The sequence below is a fragment of the Sus scrofa genome, chromosome 17 (assembly GCF_054392235.1).
Source record: "Sus scrofa isolate SSC_HxYL_T2T_F1_AM1 chromosome 17, Sscrofa_HxYL_maternal_Yorkshire_Landrace_v2.0, whole genome shotgun sequence".
Classification (NCBI taxonomy): Eukaryota; Metazoa; Chordata; class Mammalia; order Artiodactyla; family Suidae; genus Sus; species Sus scrofa.
In genome coordinates, this window is record NC_139399.1 from 12,135,688 (window position 1) to 12,156,005 (window position 20,318).

The 20,318-nt window shown below is 42.9% G+C and overlaps 1 protein-coding gene and 1 long non-coding RNA gene across 12 annotated transcripts in view; one reads left to right on the plus strand and one right to left on the minus strand.

Annotated features, from left to right (window-relative positions):
* MTMR7 (myotubularin related protein 7) overlaps positions 1-20,318 on the minus strand; it is a 122,126-nt gene that overhangs the window by 43,741 nt on the left and 58,067 nt on the right. For all 11 annotated transcript variants that reach the window (XM_085002961.1, XM_085002967.1, XM_003134197.7 and 8 more), the window contains 3 exons: positions 12,304-12,461; positions 6,418-6,546; positions 2,395-2,529 (listed from right to left, as the gene is read on the minus strand). In XM_085002961.1, coding sequence (XP_084859087.1) covers positions 2,395-2,529; positions 6,418-6,546; positions 12,304-12,461 — 422 coding nt within the window. The remainder of the gene's footprint in view (positions 1-2,394; positions 2,530-6,417; positions 6,547-12,303; positions 12,462-20,318) is intronic.
* Positions 11,995-19,963, plus strand: LOC146395134 (uncharacterized). The gene is made up of 2 exons (XR_014831859.1): positions 11,995-12,955; positions 16,101-19,963. It is a non-coding gene; the product is annotated as an uncharacterized LOC146395134 (long non-coding RNA).

The following is a 20,318-nucleotide window of genomic DNA, read 5'->3' on the forward strand; positions in this document are numbered from 1 at the left end:
GGGTCAGAACAGCTACACCATGGAGAGCATCCAGTTTCTATGATTGCTCACAGCAGCCACGGGTCTGCACTATTACCACATCCGTAATTACCTACCCCAACATCAGTGCATACTCTGAAGTGACTTGGGCCGTTAATCCTATTTCCTCCTTTCTGTTCTAATGTTTCTTATGCCCTTATGTTCTTTTTTTTTTTTTTCCAATAGCTTCATTGACACCAAATGCACATGCCAAACAATTCATCCATTTATTTTTATTTTTTGTCTTTTTGCTATTTCTTGGGCCGCTCCCTCGGCATATGGAGGTTCCCAGGCCAGGGGTCTAATCAGAGCTGTAGCCACCAGCCTATGCCAGAGCTACAGCAACACGGGATCCGAGCCGCGTCTGCAACCTACACCACAGCTCACGGCAATGCCGGATCCTTAACCCACTGAGCAAGGGCAGGGACCGAACCCGCAACCTCATGGTTCCTAGTCGGATTCGTTAACCACTGCGCCACGACGGGAACTCCCAATTCATCCATTTAAAGTGCACAGTTCAATGGTGTTTGGTATATTCCTAGAGCTGCACAACCACCACCACAATCTATTTTTATTATAACATTTTAATCACCCTAAAGAGAAACCCTCCACCCATCAGCTATCACCTCCCATTTCCTCCCATTCCCCTGTCCCTAGGCAACCACCAACCTGCCTTCGGTCTCTATGGAATTGTCTGCTCTGGACAGTTCATATAAATGGAATCGTACAACCTGCGGTCCTCTGCGACTGACTTCTTTCATTGGGCACAACACTTTCAAGGTTCACCCACATGGTAACACCTATCACTACCTCATTCACTTAGTAGTAATGGCCAAAAAATACTCCAGGGAATGGATATGACACACTTTACTAACCCATTCTCAGCTGATGGACATTGGCTGTTTCTATTTGTGGGCTACTATTATGATGAATAAAAAGTCACGCACAAGTTTCTGTGCAGACACATGTTCTCATTTCTCCTGATGCAGGAGTGGAATTACTGGGTCATGTGGTAACACTTATGTTTAACATTTTGAAATCCCTGTGTTCTTTCAAACTTTTTTAGGAATAATAAATGTTTCGCAGTATAATTTATAAAACAAAGGTTGCTTAAAATCCTCCTCTCAACCTATAGGAAAAACCACTGTTAACTGTTTAATATGCATACCCTCAAATTTTCTTTAATACAGAGTATATAACTTTTATAACATAATTAAATTATTATTACATCAACGAGATTACATTATCTATATTTTCCATAGCTCACTCTTGCTGCTTCACAGTACACCCACATGGAGAAAGAACATGCCCCTCTCTTTCATCAGTCACAGGTCCTAATACAGCTTCATAACTGGCACAAGATCCTAATGCCAAATACGTTGAATAAAGACCATTACTCTCTGTCATCTCATTTTGTCCTATATATTCCAGACTTCCTGTGTGGCTCACCTCATTTTGTCCTATATATTCTATGCCGTTATAGGTGATTTTGTTTCCATGTATTCAGTGGCTTGTATTTCTGAGGACTCCATTTGTGGGCTGGTTTACAAAAACATGGGTCTAAGGAATGAAACTGGAATTTATACTGGACCTAACCTTGACTAGTGTCAAAAACATATAAAGTTGAGTGGTAGGTAAGTGTAATATGGACTTCAGCTACCTATTGATGACTAGATCTATTATTTCCTATGGGTTGTTTTATTAAATTATAAAATGAAGATAGCAACACATGCATAATTGTAAAATAATATTTTCAAATAAGAGGTAAGTACAAAAGTCTCTACCCTCCCCCAAACTCCCCTTCGCTATGGAATTTTAAGAGGTTAGTTTTTATGCTTCCAGATCTTTTCCTAGTCTGAAATTTTTACACACCTATAGTTTTGTTTTCTTCTGTAACTTCAACAGTATACATATTAATTTGTGACTTTTTCTTTACTTAACGTGACATTTTGTAAATCTTTCCAAGTCATAGGTAAACATCACTACAAGCTGAATCTGCAATAGCTCTTACAAAAATCAAGCTGTGGGAATTTCACAGCAAATTTCATATTGTCAGAGAAGAAAAAGGTTCTTTCACGCATCAAATCAAAAAATCATCAGAAATAATCTCCAACATTAAGCCATGCTTTTGTCGTGTGCACTCTGACCCCAGCACACTGCTAGGAGCAGGGGAAATATCGCAAGTCCCCGCTCATGCCTGGCCCTTCGGGAGCTCAGGCCCTGGGAGGCGCCCACCCTTTGGCAAGGGAAACAGCCCTCCGTGGGTGGGGCTCCCTGAGCAGATGGGGCGGTCCCTTGGTCGCTCGGCTTCCCCTCACTTCCTAGTTCCTGATCCAGTGCTGCAAAGATATGCGTCGTCAGCGTGGTGACACTTACTTTAGGCCGAGTGTCCACGACGTAAATGAAGTCGCTTCCTGGATTGGCCTTCCTGATGGCCTGGAGCATTTGCTCGTCCTCCAGGCACCGGGCACTGAAGCCGGACAGGGGCTGGCTGCTGCGACAGATGGAGGCCTGCGGGGAAAGCAGCACAGCGGGTGCTGGGCAGCCTGCGCAACCGCAACCCCCCCATCCCCCCCCATCCCGAGACCCTCGGAACATCCCCCGCCCCCCCAGAAAAAGGGCCACCCTCCCACATTCGCTTATGCCCCACACCAGCTTGGAAAAGTATCAACGCCTTCTGGAAATCCAGGTTGGTTTCTTTTTTAATTCAAGAAACCACTACCTGGGCAAGCAGTGCACAAAGTTTCTCTATTTAAGAAATGAGGAGGGAGTTCCCGTCGTGGCGCAGTGGTTAACGAATCCGACTAGGAACCATGGGTTGCGGGTTCGGTCCCTGCCCCTGCTCAGTGGGTTAACGATCCGGCGTTGCCGTGAGCTGTGGTGTAGGTTGCAGACGCGGCTCGGATCCCGCGTTGCTGTGGCTCTGGCGTAGGCCAGTGGCTACAGCTCTGATTAGACCCCTAGCCTGGGAACCTCCATATGCCACGGGAGTGGCCCCAAAAAATAGCAAAAAAGACAAAAAAAAAAAAAAAAAAGAAATGAGGAATGTGTGAGGATGTCTAGGTAGGATCCGAACAATGAAATGGAAAATCATTTAAATGTCCTACTTTCCTTTTACCAGTACTGTTTCCTCTTCCCGCCAAAGGATACAGTAAATATTTTCCTAAAATTTATAAAAATTATAAAAGTTACTTTAGTGCTTTCCATCATGTTTTTTTTACTAGTTCACTTAGAAACATCACAAATATCAAAAACCAGTTCTAATCCTAAAAGGGTAAGACTTCACTGTGATGAAACCCAGGCAGCTGGACAGCAGGCACAGGCCTGGGTGGAACTAAGTACCTTAGAAGCAAGGGGTTTCCTGGGAATCAGTCTGCATCCTATCCTGCAATTTCCTCTATTCTGCAATTCACACGGAGTATACTGTGTTGTCAGACAATAAACACAACAGCTTACATATTTCCCTGAGTTCTTAAAAGTGAGTATGGCTACAACTTAGTAACTGTAAAACTTTTTGTGCAAAGTTCTTTTTATGGATTTAGATTTTTTTTTCCCCTCAGCTTTTCAAAGTATCAAAACCATCACTTTTCCTGGGCAAAAACACACCTGTCACAATGTGGTGCTACCTTATAGAAGCCAAAGAATGTATGAGCCCAGGGCCATGTACTATCAGATTCCTTCTGTAAATGGTTCTATGAACTCTGATAGAGCATTTGGGTTTAGATTTTAATATTTGAATTGAAGTCAGATCACCAGATACAATGTGGAAATGACTCTTTCAAAGACTACACCGGATCCGGGCAGGCCAGGCAGGGAAACCCCTCCTGGAATAGTCATGACCCAGCCTGTTCAGAGCACCTGCACTGCAGGGCTCTATCCTGGAAGCCACCCCAGCTCCGAGTCCAAGCACAGCTTAAGTGTCCTGCAAGCCCATCCCAGGACAACATAGCCAGGGTTTGGGTTTCTCTAGGAAAAGGTGAGCATTGGTGCTCCTCGCTGGAGAAGGGGGACGTGTTTCCCACTAACTACGTGATCCTCCAGCTAAGAACCTGCTGGCAGGACTGAGAACTGCAGACCCGTAACCCAGCAACTGTCCGATGGTTCCAGTACATTCCGTAACAGAGAGGGGCAATTAGAGGGGCTCAAGGACTCTGGGCCTGCAGCCAGAGTTCAGGAGGGTGGTGCCCAGGGAGTGGGAAGCAAAGCCAAGAAACAACCGAGTGGCTCGAGGCTTGTTGAATTCTTGAGTTGTTGGCAGCAAAAGTCCAGCAGCAGCATGGAGATGTGACCACGGATAGGAGGCCAGCCAGAGAGGGGAGGGCCAAGAGCAAGGTGCAGTGATGGCCGGGACTAGAGCAGGGTTTGGGGCAAAAGGCAAGCAGCACTCGACAGACAGAAAGCAAATCGTCACAGATGGCTCTCACTGTGCTTCATCTGGGCTTCTTGTGACTTCTGGCCTTTAGAGGGGTTGGGTCAGCCACCTGCTCTGACAGGAGCAGAGAAAAATGCTGACTGCCTTTATCTGGGCTAAAGAAATACTAATTAAGGACAGCTATCACCAGGCCATTTCTTAGATTCCTTCAGAAGAGCTAGGTGAGGAAGAGAATGTTTTTTATTTTTTGCTTTTTACGGCTGCACCCACGGGATGTGGAAGTTCCCAGGCTAGGGGGCAAATCAGAGTTGCAGCTGCTGGCCTACACCACAGCCATCACAATGCCAGATCCTTAACCCACTGAGTGAGGCCAGGGATCAAACCCGCATCCTCATGGATACTAGTCAGATTCTTAACCTCCTGAGCCACAACGGGAACTCCCAGAAGAGAACATATTTAAGTGGTGAGATTTGTCTGAGAAAGCACACAGCACACCTAAACTCACTCAACTGGTGGGTCTCCAGTTAGGAAACGAGGCCAGTTTGTTTCATTTCCTAATGAGACAAACCATTACTAATCACCTTCAGTCTGAGAGCAGTTTTAAGGGGAGGATTAGGTCAGAACAGAGTTTCATATACACTATGAAATGTAATTGATCAATCAAACAGTATAGATTAAACAGACTGCATTTTAATATTTTAGTAATTACATGTTCTTAATAATCTATAGACAGGCTCCAAACAGACTGCATCACTGTCTCTGTGACTATCAGCAGAGCTGCCCACTTTGCAGAGAGGGGTCAGTAGTCTCCAGTGCTCTTGCCTACCCTACCCACACCCCAGATAGTCAGACTGTGGAAAGGACCTCCCCACTGCCTGGCAGCATCTCTTACAGATGTCAGCCACTTGAGAGCAGAGGTCAAACACCTCAACAGTAAACTGGCATGAGAGCCTCATGTAAAGGGCTACTAATAATTAAAATAGCCAGTATTTTTTGAATGCTTACTATGTGGTGGGCACTATTATAAGAACTCTGTGTTTTTTATTTAATCTTCCCAATTACGACATACAGTAAGATTTATCATTTGCTCCATTTTATGACAGAGGAGACCATCAAGCACAGAGAGGTAAAGTAACTTGCCTAACGTCACATAGCTAGTAACTGGAGAAGCCAAGAATGGAATGCAGGCAAAATATTTCCTGATTCAAAATTTTGGATTCAATGCCAAAGGAGGCTATATTATCTAACCTGAAAAACAAACTTTTTTTGCCTGGGTGAAGTCAAATGACTTCTAAAGCAGAGAGAAAATAAAGTTCTATTCTGTTGATGCCATTGTTACATAGGGTCTCTTTTAATTGCAGACAAATTGTAAACCTATGTAACCCAAGGAACTATTTTTTATGCTGATGATATTTTTTTAAAAATGCCTTTTAAAAAAAAGAATGTGCCGGGGCTTTGGGGGACTTTTCTAAACTGGGCAGTCCAAAGGTTCTCCAACGCAGAGCCTCCCAAGGTGATCAGTTAAAAAGGCTGGTTGGTGTGTTATGGAGTTCCCATCATAGCTCAGTGGAAATGAATCTGACTAGCATCCATGAGGAGGAAGGTTCGATCCCTGGCCTTGACCAGTGGGTTAAGGATCTGGCGCTGCCATGAGCTGTGGTGTAGATCGAAGATGCGACTCAGATCTAGTGTTGCTGTGGCTGTGATGTAGGCTGGCAGCTGTAGCTCTGATTCGATCCTTAGCCTGGAAACCTCTATATGCTGCAGGTGTGGCCCCAAAAAAAGGCAAAAAAAAAAAAAAAAAAAAGTCTACGTGTGTTCTGACTCCATTCCACTCCTTTAGTGTCAAACATGGCAACTCAACTTCTACATGACGTTAGGTTTGAGCACAGTGGTATTCTGTCGTGTCACACACACTTCAGAAAGCATTCAAACCCACAGGCACAGCAGAAGGCCCCTGGAAAATGCCTGTTTATAATAAAATAAGAAAAGCAAAGCATGAAACAAAAGCATGCCTTGAGACTTACGTGGTTATCTCTATAGTAGTAAGAAAGGGCAGGAAACCGCCGTCTGCTCCGGAATTTGGAACTCCCCACTATGATGTGTGCCGTGGCTGACTTGGGAACATACAGTTCGGTAGGGTAAGAATCACAAACCTGTCGTGGAAAACACAGTGGGGGTTTTAGGCAATCCAGTCATGCTTTCGCACACTGCCACCAGAAATTCCATGTCACTGAGCTTATAGGCTGCATATTTAAGTTTTCTTATCCAAGTTACAGAGACGCTATTTTGAGGAAACTAAAAGCCACTTCAGAGAAATGAAATGCTGGTTCTATGAAAACATGGGGAAGCAAAGCAAGACACTCTTTCACATCCTGCCCTCGTGCATGGCCCTTGTCTCCAAGGGCTCTTCGTGGGAGGCAAGATAGTGACAAACAAGCATTTCTTTCATCCAAAAGGGACAAATTGAAATTCTGCCTCCTGGCAGCTGGGAAAACTTTAGCTGTCTGCTTTGGCTGAAAGATGGCCTGAGACTAGCCGACAACGTCCTAAAATGCCAGCATCCGTGGTGACCTTCTTAGGGCACCCTCCTATCCTTGGTACACCCTACATGTACTCCCATCTGAGCCGGCAGGTGGAGCCCATGCCCTCTCAGACCCCTCCCCTCCATCCTCCCAAAGCTCACCCACTCTACGGGTCAACATAATTCCTCTCACGTGAGCTCCCAACATTCCACCCATTACTACAATTATAACAGCTTCTGGTTTCTTATTTTTCTTTTTTTTGTTGGGAGGTGGGGGAGGGCACAGCAGCACATGTAAGTTCCCAGGCTAGGGGCTGAATCAGAGATGCAGCTGCCACCCTATGATACAGCCACAGCAACGCAGGATCCGAGCTGCATCTGTGACCTACACCACAGCTCACGGCAACACTGGATCCTTAATCCACTGAGCAAGGCCAGAGATCGAACTTTCATTCTCATGGATACTAGTCGGGTTTGTTACCACTGAGCCACAGTAGGAACTTTGGCTTCTGGTTTCTTATGTGCCAACTTTATAAGTGGTAAGAAGTGATTCACGCATTTCGTGCACCTCTAGGAACAATTCCCACAGTGGAAGCCCTGGTGCCTTGGAACAATCTCTGGATTGTGTCAGAAATAGTGGTTTAAAACATGGCTCTGATTTGCCAACTTCACTACCCTTGAGAAGTCAAACCACGGAGCACGTGCTACTCTTAAAAATTGATACAGAACAGAAATGATGTTCCATGGGGCTGATATAAGGATCAGATCAGGTAACACCCATGACAAAACTCTTCCTAAACCATTAAGTCTGACAGAAATGGGAGTGGTGACAACAGAAATAGCAGTTGACCTGTTGCTGGACACACATTTTGGTTTATTGGTAGCCAATCCATCTTTTTGCAACATGAGGACCATTTAGATGGCAGTTCCAGAACTTTATTTCCTAGAAGTTAAGCACCTTCTGGAGCATCTAAGAGGATCCTCAAGCAGGTGCAGCACAGGGGAAATGCTGCCTCTGCATGTCCGCTCACAGCCCTGCCGTCCCAACCACTCCAAACAATGGGGGTGAAGAGAATGAGAACCCACTGCGAAGCTCCCATCAATTGTTCTGTGATGACACCCTCCCTCGCCTGCCCTCCTGCCTTCACCAGTTCCCAGACTGCTGAACCACACAGCAGGAGACAGAAGGGCCACAGAAGTGACAGTCTCAGACCCTAAGTGTGATTTCAGCATCTCCCAAAGTCATTTCGGCAAAGATCACCAAAGCTGTCAATGTGGGCTCTGGCACCAAGACTCTGGAGGAAAATCCCGGGACCAAGAACAGATGACCCAAGCCACTTGGAACCTGTTTCCTGGAACGAATGCCACAGACACTCCCCTTCCTTCCCCTGCAAATCTGGCGTCCGGACCTCTGTGAAGTCAGTCAGTTAGACCCTTACTACACAGACCACACCTGCGCGTCTGAGTTCAAGAGACATGTAGTCACTGCACCAGCCTTAGGACATTTTCCTAAAATTACAGTTTGAAAAAGGAAATCAGTAGGTTTTCAGTAAGTTGGGCATTCCCTACTTACTTCGTGATGACAGCACTAACGAACTGCCAAGTTATTTATGATTATGCAAAATAAGAATAATAAAGTCATGGATGAGATTCCTAGATGTTTATCACGTGGGGCCTTGGCTTTTGGGAATAGCACAGAGGTGAGCAGGAAGTGCTGGAGCTCCCCCCGGGTCCATTTATGGCCTCCCCAGGCCTGAGCCGGCTTGGCTCAGGTCACAGCCCCACGTGCACCACTACTGATAAGGGAACGATAACAGAATGGCAACACCAGAGACCACTCTCCTCCACGCTTGCGGCTCCAACCTACCCGAGACCTAAATGAGGTTGGTCCACTCAGGGTCCCTGCTCTTCTTGAGGACAGCAGGGAAGACCTCCTGCCCTCTCGGGTCACAGGGCTCTCCCTCTCTGCAGAGTAGGAAAAGGTGGGCCTGTGGGGCTGGCACGTCCCAGGGCCAAGAGTTCAACGACCCAAGCCGCGTGGTCAGCAGTCAGGCTGCACCTGCCGCCTGACCACCCAGCTAGGAGCAGAACATCATAAGCGCAGGAACTCTTGGGTCCCCAGAGACCCCAGAATCAGTGCTTAAATATGAGGCGTTGGCGAAGTTCTACGTGGGAAACTCTAAGAGAAATTAAAATGCCTTCAGAAAATAGACTTGGGGTGCCAGCTAATTCAGGTTCAAGATGTCACTTCTTAACCAAACTGGACAAAAGTAAATTCGTCCCACTTTCATGAAAGTGGACAGCCCTTCCCAGTGGAAATAGAATGATCCTGGGGAGCACTGGTGGCTATTGGTTTTGCAACAAGCTCGTGCAGTTGTGGATTCTGAGACCACTCAATGAGCCTCCCAAAATTCTGTCTGGTGCAGAAAATTACGTAAGAAAATTCAGAGAGAATATGAGAAGTTCAGAAAAGTGGGAAATACTTGAATTTCAAATTTGCTTTACATTCACTCTGTCTTAGCCAACAGAAGTGGGTTAAATTAAAACCATTCTGCATGTTTTATTAAAAACTAATAAGGGAGTGACTTTCTTTGTTCTCCACTAAATAAATTAGCCTGCCGAGAATACTGACATGTCTCGCTTGGCCTTTTTAAGACGAACGATGACAGAGATGATGATGAAAATTAGCCTGCCCAGGACCGCAGGGACAGAAAAGGCCAGCACTGGTTCTGGCAGCTAAGTTTCTGGGCTCTGTGTGGGCCACTACTTCCACCACGGGCAACAGCTCCCTCTCCATCAGAGGACAGCACCAGCTCCACTTACCTCAGAGAACTTGTGAAAAGAAAGAAAGAACTCTTATAAAATACGGGAGGAAAAAGTAGACGTTTTTCTCATGAGGTTAAAAGCAAAAGTAATAGATGATGAAATAACCTTCCCAATGGGCTATTAGTTAGAAATACCTTGAAAGAACCAACTTCTATTGCATTTCTAAACGGGTAATAAATGAGGGTTTACCACCTTTCTCCTTATTTCAATGACATGTGTAAAATCAGAAAATCCCCTGGGTTTTCACCTCTTTGGTCTCAACACAATTTGTTGATTGTTAGTTTTGGATTGCTGTGTGTTAATTTTGGAAAAAATGCTGAGTAACTCCTGTTTTGCAGTCTCTCTAATGCAGGACATAAGTGACTAAATGTGAGTCATGTTTGTGGTGCTTAAGTCTAGAAGAAAACCTCATCAAAAAGAGGCAGAACCGCTGTTTCCAAGAAAATATTATTCCATACGATGTGACTTAGCCCCATTTTCTTCCTCACCCAAGGGTGCATCATATTTTTTTAAAATGTTAGAGTGTTTTTAAATAAACCTGGATTTTCTTTAATAAGCTTGGATTTTCCTTCATTTCAAGGCTAAAAATTCGCTGCAAAGGTTGGCCTTAGCATGGGAACACACTATTACATTAGCCAGATACTTATAATGATTGACACAAAAAGAACCCAAATGTCTACTCACAGTATAAGATTGTGATTGTTTGACATAAGTGCAATTACAAAGAAAATCCAGTATCATGAAAGTGGCCATTCTATCCCCAATAATCTCTAAATTCAAGATATTCAGGAGAAGGACACAGAAGGACCTGACCTATTAGATAATAAGATTTATAATAAAACTATAAATGACCATAATTAGTAAAAATGTAACTATGGAAACTGTATAGCATAAACTGGGACAAAAGTTAGCAAATATAACAAGATTTTTTTAAAAAACAATATGCTAAAAGCATGACACAATATAGGAAACACTAACAAATCAAAACTTCTGAGGATTAAATGATACCCTAAAAATAATACATAAATATCTCCTTAAAAGGAGATTAGATAGCTAGGATATAGCCATACTATGTCATATTACATGTTTTAAAATGATATAAAATATATTTATTGACAGGAAAACATTCATAATATGCTATGTGAAGAAAAGTAAAATGCAAGGCATCTGTAATATGATTCCATTTTTGTTGTATATATTTGAACGGTTCTTTTTTCTCTATATTTTCCAATCATAAAGAATGAAATGCATTACCATGTAAGAAAAAAGTTATTAAACTGTGCAGGTGAGAAAATAGAAACTGAATAAAAAATTTAAAACCTACGGGAGTTCCCGTCGTGGCGCAGTGGTTAACGAATCCGACTAGGAACCATGAGGTTGCGGGTTCAGTCCCTGCCCTTGCTCAGCGGGTTAAGGATCCGGCGTTGCCATGAGCTGTGGTGTAGGTCCCAGACGCAGCTTGGATCCCGCGTTGCTGTGGCTCTGGCGTAGGCCGGTGGCTACAGCTCTGATTGGACCCCTAGCCTGGGAACCTCCATATGCCGCGGGAGCGGCCCAAGAAATAACTAAAAAGACAAAAAAAAAAAAAAACCTACTAGAAGAATGTTAGGGCAATGGGATGGTGGAGGTTTTTTTCTTCTTTCTCTCTTTTGAAAATTCTCTGCAATGCTTTTACTGTACTTTTATTACTGAAAACACTTGAAAAATTAACAGGAGACCAGAGTTCCCGTTGTGGCTCAGTGTTACGAACCCGACTAGCATCCATGAGGATGCAGGTTTGATCCCTGGCCTCGCTCAGTGGGTAAAGGATCCGGCATTGCCATGAGCTGTGGGGTTGGTTGAAGACACAGCTCAGATCCTGCATTGCTGTGGCTGTGGAGTAGGCTGGCAGCTGCAGCTCCGATTTGACCCCTAGCCTAGGAACCTCCATATGCTGCAGATGGGGCTCTAAAAAGCAAATAAATACATAAATAAATGAAAATTAATAGGAGAAGCAACAGTGATTTGTGAGTCCACCATCAGGAGACTATGGAATCAGTTTGGCCATGCATGCTTCCCTCCGCCTCCCATTCCCTTGTAACTGCAGACGTATTTCCCCACATTTCTCTGGGGAAGCCTCCTGGTGACCTTGTGTACCAATCAAGAGTTCAGTGAGTACAGAAACGGGCTGGTGCCAAACTGCCATCAGAGCCTCTGTGACATCCCCACTCATCACTCACTGGGCTATAAAAAGACTTGATGGGAGAAGGGAGGTGCTGGCCAGCTCTCCCCTGAAATGCCTGGCTGAGAGGGTGGCTTTGGGGCCTCTCCAGGTTTCCAGTCCTTCCACCATTAGAGGGGATGCTCTCTAAGGCTGCTTTGTTCAAACTTCCTGATTCCAGCTGCATGCAGGTAGGGAACAGAGCTGACCATGACCGAAGGACACTTGGAAATCCACATATTAGCACCTAGAAAGAGCTAGCAAAACTAAAGGAGATGAAAGAGGAGTCTTGCTGAGCAATGTGAAAATCATGTTTTCATCTGGATTAAGTATCTGCATTTCACTAAATGCCTCCGTACTCACTCTGTAATCTCTGTTCACGTCGCTGAGCTGCCAGTAATTATCGAGGAGGCCCATTCGCTTGTATTCTTCACTGAGATCGATGAGCATCCAGCCTTGTTCCCTTTCTTCCCTATCCAGCTTGGGGTTGAATGAAAAGCAGTATAACTCCTCATATTTCACTGCAAGAAAAGGGAGAAAAAAGTCAAGCTAGGTCAAAGCCAAAAGAAAATCTCCCTCAAAGCATCCTGACTGGGCTGGAGAGGCCAGCCTCACTCCTCACCCCTTGGACTCTTCCGGGGCACCCCATCTCTGTGCTGGGGCCACCCACTTCCTCCCAGTAAAGACAAGAAGACCTCGGGACAACCGAACTCAACTCTGCAAGAGCTTCTGTCCTTTTTGGAACATGGCCTTCTCTATTCTGTGCTTTTCTGAGTTGCTTTTGAAAGCAAATATATCTTCAGACCACATAAAATATGGAGCTTAAAAGATGAAGAACATACATGTAGTCACAACAGCTAAGACGTGGAAGTAACTTAAGTGCCCAGTGACGGAAGAATGGATGAAGATGGTATGGTCCATATATACAATGGACTATTACTCAACCATAAGAAAGAATGAAATAATGCCATTTGCAACAACACAGAAGGACCTAGAGATTCTCATACTAAGTGAGGTAAGTCAGACAAATATTATATCACTTTTATGTGGAATCTAAAAAATAATACAAATTAACTTATTCACAAAACAGAAACAGACTCACAGACATAGAAAACAAACTTATGGAGACCAAAGGGGAAGAAGGGAAGAATAATAAGGTGTATGGGGTTAACAGATACACACCTCTATATATAAAAGGGATTAAACAACAAGCACAATGTATAGCATAAGGAACTGATAAACAGTATCTTGTACTAGCCTATAATGGAAAAGAATCTCAAAAAGAATATATAGGAATTCCCACTGTGGCTCAGTGGCGACAAACCCGACTAGTATCCATGAGGACCCAGGTTCAATCCTTAGCCTCACTCAGTGGGTTAAGGATCCAGTGTTGCTGTGAGCTGTGGTGCAGGTCACAGACGTAGCTTGGATTCCCGAGTGGCTGTGGCTGTGTCGTAGGGTGGCAGCTGCAGAACCCCTAGCCTGGGATCTTCAATATGCAAAGGGTGTGACCCTAAAAAGATAGAGAAAAAAAGGAAAAAAAAAAGTATGTGTGTGTATAGCTGAACCATCTTGCTATACACCTGAAACTAACATAATATTGTAAATTAACTACAGTTCAATTTTTTTTAAAAAAAGAATGTATTAATTCCTTAGACATCAAGAACTCAATTTGTTTATGCATGTCAAGCTGGAATTTGTGACGGCCTCTCAGAGGTACACAGAGGCCAGGCCATTGCCATGTTTTGCTGCTTACAGTGTTATAAAAAGAAATAACAAAACAGTTGAAAAAGCCATGGAATATATAAATGTTTGTACTGAAAACACTTGAACTTTTAACAACTCCATAAATGTCATAATTGTACTGCTCATACAGTATCTATCTATAGGATTCAGTAAAAAATATCAATTCAGAGTTCCTGATACTGAGGGGCAAGCTGAAGGATGACAGACTTCTCTCAGTTCTGCCAGGATAACTCTGACTTTCTGCATTGCCCTGTCTGCTCATGAAGCCAGGCCCGAGAGCCCTTCCCTATAAGATCGAGCCTCTGGAGTTCCTGTCGTGGCTCAGCAGAAACGAATCCGACTAACATCCGTGAGGATGCAGGTTTGATCCCTGGCCTCACTCAGTGGGTTAAGTATCTGGCATTGCCATGAGCTGTGGTGTAGGTTGCAGACACGGCTCGGATTTGGTGGGGCTATGGCTGTGGTGTAGGCTGGCAGCTACGGCTCTGATTCAACCCCTAGCCTGGGAACCTGCATATGCTGTGGGTGCAGACCTAAAAAGACAAAAAAAAAAAAAAAAAGATTGAGCATCTGGTTTTCCTGCTCTGGCCTTGTCACACTGAGGGAGGCAACTGGGCTAACAATGTCCAACAGAAATATAATGTAAGCCACACATGTCATTTAAGTGTCTTGTAGCCACATTAAAATAGTAAAAAGAGGAGTTCTCATTGTGGCTCGGGGGTTAAGAACCCAACGTAGTGTCCATGAGGATGTTGGTTCGATCCCTGGCATCATTCAGTGGGTTAAGGATCCGGGATTGTTGAAAGCTGTGGCGTAGGTCACAGCTGTAGCTTGGATCTGGCCTGATGTGGCTGTGGCACTGACCAGCAGCTGCAGGCTCTGATTTGACCCCTAGCCTGGGAATTTCCATATGCTGCAGGTGTGGCCCTTAAAAAGCAAAAACAAAACAAAACCAAAAACAGTAAGAAGAAACACTGAAAATAATTATAACAATAGATTTGGCCCAACAGATCCAAAAGATCATTTCAGCATACACAGACTGTGAAACATTAATGTTTTATACATTTTGCTTTGTATTGTCTTTGAAATGCTGTGTGCATTTCACACTGATCAGCATATCCAGATTGGGACCACCCGAATTTCAAGCCCTTGGCAGCCCATGTGGCTAGTGGCTGACCACGGCAAAGGCCAGTCTAAGCATACTTCTGGTGAACATAAATGTGGCTGATACTCAGGGAACCCTTGTTTCACTCCAGATTCTGTTCTAATGACCCAACTCAACGTCATCACGACAGGTGGGCCTCGCTGCACAGATGATAAAGCTGAGGCAAAGGGAGGCTTTGGAACATCCCGAGGGTCACAGAGCTAGAAGATGGGTAGTCTGGCCGGACAGCACATGCTCTCACCACCACACTCACTGCTCCTCCAACTCAGACCCCTCCTCCTTCTCCCCAGAGGGGCCCATTCTGTATATTTTCTGTCCTCGTTCCATCCCCCTAACCCTCCTATTTTTTCTCCAATAGACTTCTCCTCACAGTCCTCTTAGATCATGCCATTTATTCCTTAATCTTCTGATGGCATTCAGCACTCCTAAACATGTGTCTGGAGGCCCAACCAAGCATCTCACCACCATCAAGAGGCTGCAGTAACACAGGCAGCTAAAGGTCAAGCTCAGTGTCAGCTTCTTTTGATGACTATAGAAATGACTCATCTACAAAGATGATAAGGACTATGTTTTAACTATTAGACTTTTGCATGAGACACCACTCTTTCTTATAAAAAAAGAAGCAAGGAGACTGGGATTTCTCAGTGAGATAAGCTGGGTTGTATTTCAGTCTCTCTTGATGTCACATTTCTAAACCTGAAAACTGAGCACACTGACGATTCAACAAAGAAGAAAATACACAGAGGTGCGCTTGTGCGCGTGCACGCACACACACACACACACACACACATAGCATACACACTTCCAGTAAAAAAAACAGTTTCTCATCATCTTAGCAAACTGAGCAAACGGCATATAAAACTGACAGCCTGTTCTGGGAACGGCTGGCTTGACATTCACATATGTTTTCCATCTCTAAGTACCATTTTCATGACTCAGGCTTCTGATATCATAATGTTAACCGCAAATGCAATTTGTCTAAGATGCCAAAAGAATCTCCTGAGAAAGCCTTGGTTCCCTCATGAAAAAAGAGCTAAGGAGGATGGGGTCAAAATGGAAGTTAAGTTCCCTTTGTTAAACACCTACAAAGAGGTTTAAAGGTAGAAGAAAAAAACCATGCCAAGACTATTGATCATTTTCTGTGGATGGGCTCATCCTTGTCATTGGGAAGAGGCAAAGAAAAAGTACATAAATTAAAAAATAACTTATAAGACATTAATAAGACCACTCTTACCCACTTCACTTCTAGGGACACATACAAATTGAAAGTGAGAGGATGGAAGAAAATATTTCCTGCCAACGGGGATCAAAAGAAAGCTGGAGTAGCAATACTCATATCAGACAAAACAGACTTTAAAATGAAGAATATTTTAAGGGACAAAGAAGGTCATTACATAATGATCAAAAAATCAATCCAAGAAGAAGATATAAAAATTTTAAATATCTACACACCCAACATAGGTTCACCACAATATATAAGGAAACTGCTAACAACCTTAAAAGACAAATCGACAATAACACAATAATAGTGGTGGACTTTAACACCCCACTTACAGCAATGGACACATCAACCAGACAGAAAATCAATAAGGAAACACAGGCCCTGAATGAAGCATTAAACCAGATGGACTTCATAGATATTTATAGGACATTCCATTCACAAATAATAGAATACACATTCTTCTCAAGTGCACATGGAACATTCTCTAAGATTGATCACATCCTGGGCTACAAATCTAACCTCGGTAACTTTAAGAAAATTGAAATCATATCAAGCATCTTTTCCAAACACAACGCTATATGACTGGAAATCAACAACAAGAAAAAAATTGCAAAAAACACAAACACATGGAGACTCAACAACATGTTACTAAACAACTAATGGATCACTGAAGAAATCAAAGAGGAAATTAAAAAATACCTAGAAGCAAATGACAACAAAGAAAAGACACTCCAAAACCTATGGGATGCAGCAAAAGCCGTTCTAAGAGGAAAGTTTATAGCAATACAAGCCCACCTCACGAAACAAGAAAAAGCTCAAATAAACAAGCTAACTTTACATCTAAAGCAGCTCAAGAGAGAAGAACAGACAAGACCTAATGTTAGTAGAAGGAAAGAAGTCATAAAGATCAGAGCAGGAATCAATGAAATAGAAACAAAGAAAACCATCGAAAAGATCAATAAAATGAAAAGCCGGTTCTTTGAAAAGATCAACAAAATGGATAAACCCCTAGCCAGACTTATCAAGAAAAAAAGAGAGAGGACTCAAATCAATAAAATTAGAAATGAAAAAGGAGAAGTAACAAGGGACATCACAGAAATACAAAGGACCATAAGGGACTACTATATGCAACTATATGCCAATAAAATGGAAAACCTAGAAGAAATGGACAAATTCTTAGAAAAGTACAATCTTCCAAGACTAAACCAAGATGAAATAGAAAAGATGAATGGGCCAATCACAAGAACTGAAATTGAAACTGGGATTAAAAAACTTCCAGCAAACAAAAGTGCAGGACCAGATGGCTTCACAGGCAAATTATATCAAACATTTAGAGGAGAGTTAACACCTATCCTTCTGAAACTATTTCAAAAAATCACAGAGGAAGGGACACTCCAAAACTCATTTTATGAGGCTACCATCACTCTGATGCCAAAACCAGACAAAGATACCACAAAAAAAGGAAACTACACGCCAATTTCACTGATGAACATCAATGCAAAAATCCTCAACAAAATACTAGCAAACCACATCCAACAATACATTAAAAGGATTATACATCATGATAAAGTGGGATTTACCCTTCAATAGCTGCAAATTCAACAGTGTAATATACCACATTAACAAACTGAAGAACAAAAACCATGTGATCCTCTCAATAGACGCGGAAAAGGCCTTTGACAAAATCCAACACCCATTTCTGATAAAAACCCTTCAGAAAGTGGGCCTAACGGGAACCTACCTCAACATAATAAAGGCCATATATGACAAACCCACAGCGAACATCATTCTCAGTGGTGAAAAGCTGAAAGAATTCCCTCTGAGATCAGGAACAAGACAAGGATGTCCGCTCTCGCCGTTACTCTTCAACATAGTCTTGGAAGTCCTAGCCACAGCAATCAGAGAAGTAAAAGAAATAAAAGGAATCCAAATTTCAAAGGAAGAAGTAAAACTATCCCTATTTGCAAATGACATGATACTATACCTAGAGTATCCTCAAGACTCTACCAGAAAACTGTTAGAGCTCATCTGCAAATTTGGCAAAGTCGCAGGATGCAAAATCAATACACAGAAATCGATGGCATTTCTATATACTAACAATGAAAGAGCAGAAAAGGAAATTACAGAAGCAATCCCGTTTACCACCGCATCCAAAAGAATAAAATACCTAGGAGTAAACCTACCTAAAGAGACAAAAGACCTGTACTCTGAAAACTACAAGCCACTGATGAAAGAAATCAAAGATGACACAAATAGATGGAGAGGTATACCATGCTCGTGGATTCGAAGAGTTAATATTATCAAAATGACTATACTACCTAAGGCAATCTACAGATGCAATACAATCCCTATCAAATTACCAAGGACATTTTTCACACAACTCGAACAAAATATTTTAAAGTTTGTTTGGAAGCACAAAAGACCCAGAAGAGCCAAAGACATCCTGAAAAAGAAAGACAGAGATGGAGGAATCAGGCTCCCAGACTTCAGACTATACTACAAAGCAACAGTCATCAAAACCGAATGGTAGTGGCACAAATAAAGAAAAATAGATCAGTGAAACAGGATAGGAAGCCCAGAATTAAACCCACGCACCTACAGTCAACTCATCTAGGACAAAAGAGGCAAGGATATACAATGGAGAAAGGACAGCTTGTTCAATAAGTGGTGCTGGCAAAACTGGATAGCCACATGGAAAAGGATGAAATTAGAACACTCCCTAACACCATACACAAAAATAAACTCAAAATGGATTAAAGACCTAGATAGAAGACCAGACACTATCAAACTCCTAGAGGAAAACATAGGCCAAACACTCTCTGCCATAAATGACAGCAACATCTTCTCAGATCCACCTCTTAAGAGTATTGACAATAAAAACAAAACTAAACAAATGGGACCTAATCAAACTGAAAAGTTTCTGCACAGCAAAGGAAACCCTAAACAAAACAAAAAGACAACCCACAGAATGGGAGAAAATCTTTGCAAGTGAATCAACTGACAAGGGATTTATCTCCAAAATTTACATACACCTTCTGCAGCTCCATACCAAAAGCAAAGAAACCCATCAAAAAATGGGCAGAAGATCTAAACAGACAGTTCTCCAAAGAAGACATACAGATGGCCAAGAAACACATGAAAAGATGTTCAACATCACTCATTCTTAGAGAGATGCAAATCAAAACCACTCTGAGGTACCACCTTACACCAGCCAGAATGGTCATCGTCCAAAAGTCTACAAACAATAAATGCTGGAGAGGGAGTGGAGAAAACAGGAACCCTAGAACACTGTTGGTGGGAGTGTAAATTGGTGCAACCACTGTGGAAAGCAGTATGGAGATTCCTCAGGAAACTAAACACACAACTCCCATTTGATCCAGCAATCCACTCCTGGGCATCTATCCAGAGAAAACCACGACTTGCAAAGACATGTACTCCGATGTTCATTGCAGCACTATTTGCAATAGCCAAGCCATGGAAACAACCTAAATGTCCATCGACAGAGGAGTGGATCAAGAAGATGTGGTATGTACACACCGCGGAATATTACTCAGCCATTAAAAGAAATGAAATACCCGCATTTTTTGCAACATGGATGGACCTAGAAACTATCATGCTAAGTGAAGTCAGCCATACAATGAGACACCAACATCCAATGCTTTCACTGACATGTGGAATCTGAAAAAAGGACAGACTGAACTTCTTTGCAGAACAGATGCTGACTCACAGACATAGAAAAACTTATGGTCTCTGGAGGAGACAGTTTGGGGGGTGGGGGATGTGCCTGGGCTGTGGGATGGAAATCCTGTGAAATCAGATTATGATCATTATACAACTACAGATGTGATAAATTCATTTGAGTAATAAAAAATTAAAAAAAAATAAGAAAACCACTCGAATTGGGAGAATGGGTTGTCACTGAAATTACGACATTTTTCTCTTTCAATTATTTATTTATTTATCTGGCTGCATCCATGGCATACAGAAGTTCCTGGGCCAGGGATTGAACTTGTACCACAGCATCGACCCAAGTCACTGCAGTGACAACGCCAGATCCTTAACTGGCTGTGCCACGAGATAACTCCTCTCTTTCATTTATTTTTAAGGAAAGGGGTAAAAAAACTTATATTTGGCCCAATTTATATAAAATTCTACAGGAGGGCAGGGAATCCCACATTTTTGTCAGCCTTTGGCTCAGTCTTGCTAACGTGGGCAAGTTTGTTTCTTACCCAGAGGCCACCCCAG